Below are 14,133 nucleotides of genomic sequence, written 5' to 3' on the forward strand. Positions count from 1 at the left end.
ACACTGCTTAAATACATGAGGAATTATCAAAGACCTTTTTGATTTATACAGAATATTTTTGGCTTAAAAATTAGAAGTAACATATGTCATATATTTTTTAGTTAAAGGTTTTTATGGATATGTTAAACAAATAGGAAAAGCACTGGGCAAATGTTAGTTGAACATTGAGCCTTTTCCCAGGATGCAGTGATGTGAGAGACAGGCACCCTGCTGTGCGGGGTTTCTGTGTCCATCACCATTTCAATTTTATTCTAGTAGGAGATGCTCCCAACTTTCACCAAGACTATTTTTCAGAGAACAAAGGGAAAAGCTTACTGTTCAGGACACCTATATCCTTTATAATTTTTCTGTTTAAAGACTTTGAAGACAGGAGTCATTTGACCTGAAGTGGACAATATGCTTTAAACACTTTGAAGGGACAAAAAGGACAGAGTCAGCATTTCTATCTTCTATTTCTGAAGATCTGAGTTGTTGGACTCCTGTTCCCTTGACTGTTTTCCCTGCCTATAGAAGGGTCAAGATTGTATCTGTAAATAGAAGCCAATGGATGCCTTTATGTCCAACATGAAGAAATTTTCTTTCTATCAAGATTCCTGTAGATCATCAGTTTTGAGAACTGTGCATAAGTGGTAGATTTGCTGAAGGGTGATTTCCTTCCCCTCTTAAGCATTTGGTTGGTTTCAAAATTTTCTTAATTTTTATTCTGATCATACCATTTAAACTCAAAGGTGCAAAGAGGCAAAATATGTTTGACTTGGAGATAAGCATTTCCTTTCATTTTTATATGTAAAATGAAAATTTTTATTGAAATACTACAACACTTAAATTTAATTACTGGAAGATTAAAAAAACTATAGTATGTATATATTCACATGTACACACATATGTATGTGTATGCATACAATAATACACACATATATACATATATAAATATATATTTTTTGATACTTTTCCTTTAAGAAATTTTTTTTTGTAATCATTAATGACTTAATCAATTTTGACTTTCTTCATAGACATAATTAAAATGTCCTATTTTACTTGATCATCATAAATTTTATTCCAGGAGTGTTGGGACCTTTTACCTCCCTTGGGACCGCGGCCATTATTGGATGTTGGCTGGGTGGCCTCACGGGTCCTTCCAGAGCATTTCCCTATATGGGACCTGGCTGGATTGGAGTTCGTGGGCTTTTAGCCCGTAGGCGGGTTTTTGACTTTAGCACCACCTAATGGTTTAATCTGAAATCTGCCTAGGCCCCTTAGTGATAGTGACGTAGCTGCCCCTTATTGGTTCTTGCTACTGTCTCTTCTTACTCCCTCCTTCTATCACTATATAACCGTGTCCCTGACACAATAAAGTTGAGATTGCTGCACCTCCATGGTTGACTCAACTCCCCCACTGGATGTGATTCTTGGCCAGGCTGGGTGGTGGGCCGGGTCCCGACACTTACCCTCTCGCTCAGCCCCTCCGAGACGACAGGCTGGTCCTGCCTGTCTCCCACGTACCCTTGTCGCAGGGAGCAACACAGGAGTAATTTGAAATCCTTTTATTAAAAAAAATCTTCAAAATTTTACACATTTCATTTTTAAAATGGAAATATTGAAATTTCTTATAAAAAGGAGGTGTTTTAGAATTATTTAGGGACTATTCTTTTTTCTTTTCCCAAATGCTGGGGCTCTTTTGTGGTAATTGAGAATTACTGATTTTTCAAGTCATCAAGAACATCCTGCTTTGTGATTTTGGCCCATGCATCAGGGATTTTACCAGTATCTGTAAATTTTTTCTGATATTTTTCTTCTAGCTTTGATCTGAAATGTGAGACAAACCATTTCCAATATGGCTGGGTGGATGAATCTGGGGTGATGCTCCATGTGGCATAGTCCCCTCCTGCCTGCCGATAGTTCTTATAAGGGATTTCCTGGTCATTTCCAAAATACATGAAACGATTACTTGCTACTGAACTAGTACAGCAATCAATTACAAAATGGTCTGTTTTATGCTTATACCATCCATTGACAGCCTGGGGACGGTGAAATGGAACGCTATGATCTCCTTCATGTGTAGGAATTGTGTTTGTACAAATTGCATTGCATAGGGGACATTGTTTCCAGCAGCCACAGAGATGTTCAGAGAGGATTTTCTCAATTTCAGGAACAATTTCTTCTATAGGCATACTTGAACAATTCTGTTCTACTTTCTTCATTGCAGGATCCAAAGCTGCACTCATGGCTTCTTTCAGAAATTCAATATCTTTTATCTCCTGGTGCTCAATGCTTATCAGATCTCTTCGGGGGAAGAACAAATTGTTTCCCAGGTGATCACAGAACAAATCCAACCACTCAGACACAGTGCTGCTTTTATCCTTAGCTACCGCTGTGGATTCACGAATGGCAGAAAGGATGGCATTCTTGATGTTGTCTAAACTTATTTTGAAAAAAGTCTTTATTTTTTCACTTCCATTGTGTGAACAATATCTTTTGATATGGTTTTCAATGTAACTGCTAAAAAAAGATTTTGTATTATGAAGATATTGCCAATAATTATCAAAGTTTTCTTCTTCTGCCAGAGAAATAAGAATGTGTTTCTCCAGGTTAGCCCTGTTTCCATTGAACGCAGGGCAGGTTGCTTGCATGTCCCCAGCTATTTTAATGATCATTTTTTCCCATATAGTGGCAGAGACAGCAGGAGTGAGCTTGTGCCACAGAAAATCAACAAATGTTTTGATGGAAGTTGCACCCTGACAGGAGATCTTAAAGCTCATAAAGAAATCATCTTTCTTGCTTTCTAGATAGTTTACAGGATCATTTGCTCTTTTGAATGCTTTGTGCATTTCCTTAAAACTCTTTGATGCTTTTTGGAATAAACACAAAGATAATTCAGTGTTATATTTACTTGTAAATGTGTATCTTTTTTCAGTGGATGCAGATTTTACTTCCTCATCTATGATTCTTAGGATTTCATGGAAATAACTTGGATTGTAATCACATTGTTGCCTCTGAATGTTGTTAATAGTTTCATTAAATCTTGCAACAATGTGGTCAGTAATCATATTAATGGATTCTATATCACGGGGCTTTAGTGTCCTTGTCATAAAGTTATATTTTTTATTCATTTTGATATGTTCATCATAATTGATTTGAAACTTCTCTCCAGAATCTCTCTTTAATATGTCTACCATGTCTGCCTCCTTTTGGAAATATTCCCAAAGGATGCTTTCAGAATCTACATCAATGTCAGGCTCTATAACTTGAGGGAGATCTGAAGACACATCATAGACCCATTTTTTCCACAGTTGGTTGAATTTCTCATATAACTCTTCCTCACTCAATTCTTTACCCTTTACAGTTAAAGCTAATTTTCGGCTCCTTTCCAATAATTCATTTTCATAACCTATCTTTTTCTTATCTAACCTTTCTTGATTTTTTTTAAAATGAATAAGTTCATTGGCTTTTCTTTTACTATCTGAAATAAGTGCCTCTTTAAGGATGAGTAGCTTATTTTCAAAATTTGCTTTCCATTGAACCAGTATTTCATTATCTGGGTCTTCATTAAAATATTTTTCAAGTTCTTGCTTGATAGCTATATATTTTTCTGTAACTGATGCCTCAAATATGCTAGCATTGAGTGTGTGGATCTTTCCATTCTGAATCTGGTTGGTTAGTTGATTCTGCAAGTCCAGCATATGACTTCTGAGTTCCCAGGTCCAGTGGTTATACATGGTTTCTAGTTTGCTCATGGCCATGACCTCTCGGGTGTTCCTGAAACTGAAAATGAAATTCTCATTTACCAGGGCTCTCCACAAATCTTGAACTCTGAATTTTACATCTGATATCTTCATGATGTTACCCCTGGATTCATGTTTGGCAGTTAAAAGAATTGTACTTTTCAGTTCTTGGACATTGTGGCTATAGCGAGGATTGGGAGGGGCCATAGGGGGATTGCCATCCCAGAGGTGAGCAAAGTAGTACACGTGAGTATTGACATCAAACTTGATGACGTCACTGAAGTGGGTTACATTTGAGCACTCTTCTTGTTCAGCAGCTGTTATTGCCATTTCGTCTAGCTTCTGTTCTAGGCACCTTCGTCCTTCCATAGTTTGGTCTTTAGCTGTAACTTCTCCCACATTCTGATGAACAAACAGGCAACTTGGGAAGATTTTCACTTTTTTCATCCTCAGAAAGGCTTGGACAGCTATTTGTAGGATGTCCTGCATCTCTGATGGATTCTCTCCAAAAATATTGATCAGAGTCAAGTTTCCAATTCCAATGACAAAGGTGGCTAACTCATTGTCCCAATTCTGGGACTTGTTGCTGAGTTCTGGGGCCCGAAGTCCTTCTGTGTCTACAACTAGCACAAAATCAAAGCCAAGTTCCTCTCTGGATGACTCATCCACTTTCAGGAGCTGCATGTAGGCTCCCCTGGTACACCTGCCTGCACTTACAGTGAACTGCAGCCCAAAAAGAGCATTTAGTAGGGTGGACTTCCCAGAGCTCTGCAGGCCAAGGATAGAGAGAACAAAGAGCCGTTTGTCTCCAAGTTTCTCAGAGAGCTTGTCAAAAACAGCTGACACCCACTTTAGGGGCACATAGGAAGCATCTCCATCCATCAGCTCTATGGGGACACCAGATATCATCAGGTCTGCAGCAATTTGGGGAAGGGAGAGAAAAAGTATATCTCTTGTGGAGGAAGTTTCTTCCAGAGCTTCATAGATCTGGCCAACCTCTCTGAGTAATTGCTCAATTCCTAAGGTACAGTCATTAATCTCAGTAGAGATGGATTCTATCTCATTTTGACAGAGTCTCAGGGAGTTGCTCTTTTGTGCCTTTTGCTTTTCTGTTTGTTCTATTGACCACAAATATCTTTGTTTCTCACGTAGTTTTTCCAAGTGTTCTGCAGTCAGGTTGTTCAAAAATATACCCAGCCACTGAAAGAAGTAGAGTTTGGTGTGAGTTTCTGAATGCTCTTGGAGAATTTGAAGGACAGATTGCATTAACTCATTAAGAGGAAAGGCTTTTCTCAACTGTTGATGTCGTATTCTTTGTTTATCTGTTTCAATCTCACTCTTGTGTTGTTCAATGCTCCGATTTCCCTTTTCTCTCAGATGATAGAATTCTTTGTCCTTCTTACACCAAAGGTGCCATAGTTGTCCCTGAAGGGGTAGTAAGTTCTCTTTCACATGAGATAACTTTGTTTCCCCCAGGAGGGCCAATATAGTTTGTGCCTTTTCTTTGGCTTCCTTGCAATCTCTTTGGTGTTCATCAACCAGAAATCCTTGCTTAAGAGCAATCTGAGAACAATCCTCTAAACTGAGAGCAGTGTCAGAGAGCTCTAGCAAATGTCTGATGGTAGTTGTGAGCTCCTCTGTCAATTCTGCCTCATTTCTATTCCTGATGCCAATTCTCACTCTTCTACTACAATTATTGGCTTTGGATTTTTCTTTGTCATCAAGCAAGCAGATCAGAGGTCTTGATGACTGCCACAGGTCACGGACTATGTTTTGGTTTTCTTTATTGTCATCAGAAGCTGACATGAGGACCACGATGAGAGAAGAGATGTCCTGCAGGAAGGTAAGCTGCCTTTTATGTTCCTTTGCATCTCCATGAAGATTGGTGAAGGTCACACAATTGTCAAACCTGTCCTCCTCTTCCCCTCCAGGGCAGAACCAACAGATTTCTACCACACCCCCCATCAAGAGACAATCTTTGCTGCTTCCTCTGCAGTGTCTGTGGAAAAACACATCATGTTTACGTTTACTGAGAAGACAGTTCATGATCTGAGATTTGGAAGCAGATAGGCCATTTCCAACCCGAATGAAGGACACAATGGGGGTGGAGACCTGGCACATATGAAGATTCTTGTAAGTGTTGTTCTTCCTTTGTGGTAATTTGCTTCCTTGCTGCCAACTTCTCCTAATTTGTCTGAGAGACCAGAGAGAGAATTCAATTTGAGAAGTGCAGGGATTTGGCACCAGGAGAGGGAGGGCAAATTGACAAATGGAAAGTTTGCCCAAAATATATTGTCTGGCAAAATCATCTGCACAGTGAAAAATTGCCATCTGAATATCCATCGGGTGAATATGGGGCCTGGGCTTAGAGACTAAAGGATCAGTAAGACTATCACTGTCTTCAACAAAGTCTTCATATGGATCTAAAACCTCATTTTCCTCACTTGAAGCACTTAGACAGACCTGATGATCTGTGTTTTCATCATCTTTGAAGATCAAGTGTCTCAGTCCATAATCCAGCATAAGTAGTTTCTGAAGGAAATAGAAAGGAAGTTCCCATTCAGATTTGGGCTGGGTGTTGTACACAGAAATCTTGTAGATAAGATGGAAATTAGCTCTACTCATCCTTTTTGGATAGTAATGTTCTAGGCCTAGACGCTGGAGTAAGTCTAGGAAGGCTCCATTTTTTATCACCTTCCATTTATTATTTTCATTATCATGTGGTTCCTGGGAATGTTTCTTTCCATGGAAAAGACTTTGCAATTGTTTTCTCACCTTGTCCATTTGCAATGAAGAGATGGTAGCTTCATAATCCCCATCAATGAGTAACTTCAAGTCTTTTTCTAGATTTTCCCAATCATAATCTGCACCAAGTTTGTTGAGGACTTGTAAAACTTCTTTAGACAGTGACTGTTCTATATGATGTCTCATAAATGCCATGCGTTGTATTTTGTCTTTTGTAGAAACAGCTGCAATTCCAGATGTGGCAGTCAGACCTGTGAGCATAAGGAATGCTTGAGCTCTATAGTTGCAAATATTTTTGAGCTCTTGGTATTTATTGTGAGCAGTTTGCATTTCATCCAGTAGGAAGTTTAACTCATTGTACCCTAGAAGATACTGAAAAGTATTGCTTACCACCTGATATCCTGCACCAGCTGCAATGGAAAGTAGCAAGAGCTGCTTGTCTGGCTGCTCTGTTGCTTGGAGGTGATTCAAGAAGCAACTGAGAGCCAAGCAGACCTCATAGGTAGCCTTTCTTTGAACTTCTTCTACCGTTTCTGGGGTCTCTGAATTGACATTCACTTCTAAAAGTTCATCCTGTGTTTCTTTTAAAATTTTAATGAACTCAGAAAATTTAGAGATGTTGAGTTGCTCTTGCTCTGACTCTGATTGGTTTATCCACTGCATGATGGAGCGAGCCTGAGGAAAGTTTGTCACTTTGTAGACGTGAGGATCGAGAAGGCTGTGAAACTGTGATTTAATAAATCTAGTTTTATGGATTGAAGAGCTTTTGCAAAAGTTGAAAATGTTTACTAGAAAATTCTGAAGATCCCAGTCTGTGAGGCATGTGTTAATCCAAGTGTCATAACCTTTTATTTTTTGACTCAACATTTGCATGAAATCTATCAGTTTTTGAAGCTGTTCTTCAGGATCAGATATCTCCCAGGATTTCACATCATCTAGGAAAATTCTAGCCTCCTGCATAGCACTCAATAATTCCTCTCCATCCTGGATCTGGGCAGTGAGGCCAGTCAGAGCAGCGTAGTTGTCTTTCAGGCAGTTAGCCACCTTAAGGGGATCCTTAAAATCACTTCTGTGGCTGGAGAGGATGATGTCCCAAATGGGCACTAACTGAAGTCCCCGGTCAATGACACACCAAGTTTGATTGCTGGCAACAAGGCCAGCTTTCCACTGGACAAGGCCATCTGCTTCTTGTGGGCCACCTGTCTGAGTCACAGATAATTGGACTTTGTTTTGGAGATTTTGTAAAGTTTGGCTCTGAGAGGCTTTTTTGGAAAGGGCATCTGATACATTCATACCTGCAGCTACATTTACCCCAAAGCCACTGAAGCTTCCCTTTATGTAAATATTCAGAGCCTCTGCTGTCTGCTGCTTTACATCAGCCAGCTGTTCACTTTGAAAGCCCTCTGAAATTGCCTTCCACCAGTAGATTCCTCCCAGATGTAGAGGGCCTTGGTTAGCATGAGAGCCAAACCTATGGAAGAAATTCTCAGTCCTGTGCCTCAGCAAAGGGAATATGTCTGGATCTGCAATCTGATCCAGGAGATTTTCAATGCATTTCAATTCCTGAAGAGCAGGCTTGGAGAACTGGAGTTGATCAATGGGAAAGTAGCAAGAGGCCAGGGGAACGTAGCTAAATTTAATTGAACAGAAATAAGAATGTTTAGAATGAAATTGTTCAGTTTCCTTGGATTCTGAATGTTTGCTTTTATCCACTCCAGCTTCCAGACTATATTTCCAGCCTTCACCTTTGGCAGAGGCAGTGATACTGAAGCCTACCTTCTCTATAGTCTGGGTGAACATGGATGCTTCTTGAAAAGATGTAAAGTCCTTTGTTTCCATCCATGTGCCCTGCTGAGGGCCAAAAAGTGAGAAATCCTTGGGGACACTGAGTAGCTCCTCTCTCTTCTGTATCAGGTCAGTTTGGTGACCGGTTTTGTAAATTCCCTGCAAGGCCAGCCCTCCAGATGCCCATCTTATTAGATCTCTGTCTGGGAGGTTTTTCATGTGGGACAGTGTCTGCTCCAAGAGACTGAGTTGTCGCTGCATGATTTCCGTGACATCCCTGAGGGGCTTTTCAGGCACTGGCCAGTACTCTTCAGGGATCTCCATGGCTTGCCTCAGCTCTGCTTCTTTTTTCTTCACTTCCTCTTCCTGTCTCTGCCTCCCTTCTGACAGCAAACTTCTCAGCTCCTGCAGTGCTTGTTCTGCCTGCTTCTTCTTTTTCTTTACCGTCTCCAACAGTGATTCCTGTAACCCTGGAAAACCATCTGAGTGTGACTGTTCAATCAGCTTCTCTAGGGCCCTTTTCTCCCATGGATGTTGTACCTGGGATTTCAGCTTCTGAAGATCTTTTTCTTTTAAATATTGTAGTGCCTGGGCACAGGTCACACCAAGGTCTTCCTTCAGCTTGGGCAACCAGTACTCAACATCCAGTCCTGCTTCTCTCATCATCTCTTGGAGATCTTGCCTCCTTTTGCCTCTGAGCAGAGGTTCTTCAGGGGTGCACTCTGCTGTGGCCATGGCTGTGTGAAAAACAGACAGTTAGTCTTGACTGTGTCTTGACCTTAGGAAGTGTCAGCCACATGATCAAATAGAAGAGTGTACTAATGATGCATGTCTTCAAGTTCTTTCCATCCCCTCCATTAATTGCTCCACCATATATTTTTTTGGTTAACAACAAATTTTTTTGTGTGTATAGGGTATCAGTGTGTGTGTTCTCAATATAGATTCCTTTTTTATTTGCCAGGGTGAATTGCAGCTTAGCCTGATTTTTGCATTTCCTTTTATACAGAATCAATTGCATAGAAAAGCTGAAGGATAGAGTAAACTGCGGGATGGAATTTGAAAATATGCATGAGTAGATAGCTTAATGTTTAGTTTTTTTTTTTTTTTTGGTACCAGGGATTGAACCCAGGGGTTCAATTAACCACTGAGCCACATCCCCAGACTTTTTATTTATTTATTTATTTTTTTATTTTGAGGCATGGTCTCACTAAGTTACCTAGGACCCTGCTAAGTTGCTGAGGCTGGTTTTGAACTTTTTATCCTCCTGCTTCAGCCTCTTGAGCTGCTGGGATGACAGGTGTGCACCACTGCACCTGGCTTGATGTATAGTTTTTTAAAAAAATTTATTTATTTATTTTTATGTGGTGCTGAGGATCAAACCCAGGGCCTCACACGTGCCACATGAGTGCTTTACTGCTGAGCCACAACCCCAGACCTGAAGTATAGTTTTTTAAATCTAGTGATAACACCAATTGATTATATTTTTTGTATTAGTTTCTGTGAAATCTATATCGACTGGTTCCATTCTTTCCTGTCACTTCTTTGTAAGTAATTTAATGATATTTATTTGCTCTCTTGCTATTTGAATTTATTACTGACCTGGTTTGCATCGTTCAGTTCTTATTCCTCATCTTCATGTAGTTAATATTATCTTTATATCATATCACACGAATAACTGTCTATATGCTGATTTTATTCATAATTGTGTATAGACTCAAATGCTCATTAATGTATATTGATGAAACATTGAATATAGGACAGTATCTCCTCCTCTCTGCCCTGCCCTCAGAACAGCAAATAAGGTTTCATGCTTCAATTTCTTACCTTATTCAAGTTTTTTTTGGTGTGTATATGTCTCTGTGTGTGCATTATTGGTTTCCTGATATCACACTCCTATTTCTTTCTTTTCCTCCTTACACAAATTTAGTAGACTGTTTCTTTGCAATTTACCTTCTTAAATCTCTCTTCAATTTCACCTCATTTTATCCTCTCCTACTTCTTAGATTTCACCTTTATCACATCTTTCTTCATTTGCTATAATAGGAATGACATTTACTAAGGTTTGAGGATTTGTCCTCTGCAAAACTCAAGTTTAAATTTAGTTGCTATTATAACAATATTAATATCTGAGATGTTTGAGAGATGATTAGGCTATAAAGTCTGTGTCCTCATGGGTGAGATTAAAGCTGTTATAAAAGGGCTGAACTTTCAACCCTGTTTTGCTTCTTTGCCTACTGATGCTGGCATCTTGGCCTTTCCAGCCTGAAGACCAGTTTTAGGTATTTTGCTATGACAATCCAAAATATACTAAGGCAGTAATTGGTGCCAGAGAAGTGGGGTGTTGCTATAACAACAACTTAGAAAGGTAGAGGCGGCCTTGCAACTGGATAATGGATAGAAACTAGAAGAATCTGGAGGTATAGGCAAGGAAAACTTGAAGTGCCATGAATGAAGCATTTAGGGAAATTCTGATGAGTACTCAGAAGAAGATAAGAACTGCAGGGAAAGTCTGAAACTGCTTAGAGATTACTTAAGTGTCTTTATAATAATGATAAAAAATGTGGATAAATAAGGTAATTATGATAAATTCTTAGAAAAAAGGAACAAGGTTTTGGAAACCAGAAGAAAGGACATTCTTGTTATAAAGCTGCAAAAGACTTGGCTGAATTAAATCTATGGCTTAGGGCTCTATGAAAGGCAGAATTTTGAGAGTGATAAACTAGGGTATTTTTTGGAAAAAATATCTAAGCAGCAATTCATCCAGAATGCTTCATGGCTCTTCTTAACTGCATATTGTAATGTTAGAAGAAAAAAATAATTTAAAGATACAACTTTTATTTAAAAAGAAGCAGAATATAAAGATATGAAAAATTCTTAGCCTGCTTATGTAAAGAATAAAGAAGTATGTTAGGAGAAATAGCCAACGATGTCTTCAAGCAGCCATTTGATAAGGAGATTAGTACAACAGAAGGAAGCTAGGTGCTATTCTTCACAACAGTGGAAGAATGATTCTGAAGGCATTTCAGATATCTTTGAGGCTCAGAATGCTAGTGCCTTTAGGGCAGAAATTTTTTTATAGAGGGGCGTAGGGAAACCATGGGACCTCGGTATTTATTCCCCTGCACTCCCTGAAGTGCTGGTTCATCACATTCTTGTGCAATGCTTCTAGACTGCCCTTTTCGGGGCTTAAACAGGCTCAGATTTGGCTCTAGTTGCTTTTCTGGGAGGTGTAAGCCATATATCTTAATGACAGCCAAGTGGTGCTAATTCTGCAGATTTGCAGAGTGATTGAGCCACAGAGGCATGGCTGCCTTCATCTGAATTCAAAAGGAAGTTGCAGAAACCTGCTTCAGGGGTAGAGCTACCACAGAGAATCCCTATTAGTTCTAATGGAGCCTGGAGGCTTAGATGCACGGAGACCTCAGAATTGTAGAGCTGTAAGTACGCAATGCCAGTCTGGGAGAGCTACAGACATCACTTCCAACCCAATAGAGCTGCTGTGTGAATTGAACCTAGAAAAACCGTGTGGATGTACATTCTTGAGGCCTTAGGGGGTTCAACCCCTACCTCAGTATGCCTAAAAGGTGGGTCATGGAGTCAAAGGGTATTATTCTCAAGCCTTAGGATTTAGTGTTATTCAGCTCTTGAATAATACTATCCAGTAGGGCTTACTAGGGACTTTTTTTTTAACCCCCTTTTCTTTCCTGATGCTTCCTTTAGGAAAGATAACGTCTATCCAGACCTGTCTTACCATTATATTTTGAAAGTGAATTATTTGTTTTCACAAATTTAAAGTTGCAGGGAAATTTTCTTTAGGATAAATTGTGGCTGAACCTCTCCCATATCTGATGTAGATGAGACTCTGGACTTGGGTTTTTGAATTGATGCTTTAATGAGTTTAGACTTTTAAGGTTATTGGGGTGAAATGAATGTATTTTATATGTGAGAAGGACATGAGCTTTTTTAAGGGGTGGTTTTGATGTCCCCTCCAAAATTCATGTTGAAATTTACTTTCAATTGTTACAGTATTAAGAGGGGGTACCTTTGACAGGTGCAGATGTGAGGGCTGTACCCTCATGGGTGGGATTACTGACAATATATAAGGGAGAAATCAATCCCCCTTTGCCTTTTTGCCCTTTCAACTTCCACCATATGATAATGCAGCAAGAAAGTCATCACCAGATGCCAGTGAATTGATTTTAGAATTCCCGACTTCCAGAAATGTGAGCCAGTATATTTATATTCATTACAAATTACCCAGTCTTAGGTATTCTGTTATAGCAACACAAAAAAGACTAGGACACCATTGTTTTCATTTTCATCTAGGGGTTTCTGTGTTCTTCAGATCATTGAAATTGAATCAACCTTTCATACCAACTTTTTAAATAAAAAATACCTAAAGTATATAGATAAAATTTTTAAATAAAGTCTTTAAAACCTCAAAGAGTTTATTAGGCAGTGAAGAATATCTGAGGGAATAGGTAAAAAACTTGAACCAATAGTGACTAAAATATTTTCATCACATACTAGAGATAAAATTTAAGATGTTGGCAAAAATCAACCAAGAAAAATAACAGACATTTATGCCCAAACATGACAAAATGAAATTACAGAAAAACAGAACAACAAAAACAAAGTATTCAGAGGAAGACAGAGTTTACCTTATAAAGCCTAGCAGAGAACTGGTTTCTCAATAGTTCTAGGGGAAGGCTGAAGACAAGGATGGAATATTTATTACAATTGAAAGGAAATAGCTGACAGATAAAAATTCTGTACATCCTATGATATATCCTAAGAAATTATGATGGAAAAGGGACATTTAAATTAAAAAAATTGAGGGAGAATATGCACTAGGCAGGAGCATCAGAAGAACTACTAATGAGTCAGGCAGTGGCACATAATCTCTGTAATCTCAGAGACACAGGAAGCTGAGGCAGGAGGATCACAATTTCAAGACCACCTTCAGCAATTTATCAAGACCCTTAGCAACTTAGACCCTCTTTCAAAATCAAGAAAAGGACTGAGGATGTAGCTCAGTGGCAAAATGCCCTAGGTTTAACCCCCAGTTAAAAAAACAACAAACAAAACCCTCAGAACTAGTAATGAGGGTTTTTCAGGAGAAAGAGCATGTCATCAGTGCAAATTCAGATGTACAAGAAGAAATTATGAGCTATAAAAGAGATACACATATAGTAAATCTAGACGAATGCATAAAAGCAGGGCTTAAAATATTGATAACAATTGCATACTAATTGGAGGGACAGGACAATTTGATTTCAAAGTGTCCCTGAGTCCTTGCACTATTTTGGAAGAGAGTCAAATTAAGTTAACTGATTAATTTTGTTAGTTCAAGAATGTTTATTGCAAATTCTAGTGTAGTTTCCAAACAGAATAGAATAGTGTAACTGCCAAAGTGAGGAAAAATGAAATAATAAAAGTACTTGATATGCAACTGTTTTAGTCCATTTGTGTTCCTTTAACAAAATATCTCTATCCGGGTAATTCATAAATTGTAGACATTTATTTTTCGTAGTTCTGGAGGAATTGTGAGAAAAATACAAGATCAAGGTACTAGTGTGTTCAGTGTCTTGTGAAGGACTGATCTTTGCTTCTAAGATGGTACTTTGTTGCTGTTGTTGCTGCATACTCACATGGTGGATGGTGGAAGGACAAAAGGGGTGGGAGAGACCTAGTGTGTTTCTCTAGGCTTTTTATAAGGAGGCACTGATCTATTCATGAGGGTGGTACTCTAATGACTTAATCACTTTACAAAAAGACCAACCTCATAATACCCTCACAATGTGGACTAAATTTCAATGCATAAATTTTGTGGAACTGTCAGACCTCAACAGCAACTTATTTTGGAATACAGTGCAAATAG

The 14,133-nt window shown here is 38.9% G+C and overlaps 1 protein-coding gene across 1 annotated transcript; it reads right to left on the reverse strand.

Annotated features, from left to right (window-relative positions):
- Nucleotides 1-1,694: 1,694 nt before the first annotated feature.
- On the reverse strand, nt 1,695-8,987 carry LOC308640974 (interferon-induced very large GTPase 1-like; the record flags this gene model as incomplete). Its single annotated transcript, XM_081279032.1, has 1 exon — nt 1,695-8,987. The coding sequence occupies one exon, from the start codon at nt 8,985-8,987 to the stop codon at nt 1,695-1,697; it is 7,293 nt and encodes a 2,430-aa protein (XP_081135158.1).
- Nucleotides 8,988-14,133: the final 5,146 nt, after the last annotated feature.

This window comes from Spermophilus citellus (assembly GCF_964194105.1).
Source record: "Spermophilus citellus genome assembly, chromosome: 2".
NCBI classification, from domain to species: domain Eukaryota; kingdom Metazoa; phylum Chordata; class Mammalia; order Rodentia; family Sciuridae; genus Spermophilus; species Spermophilus citellus.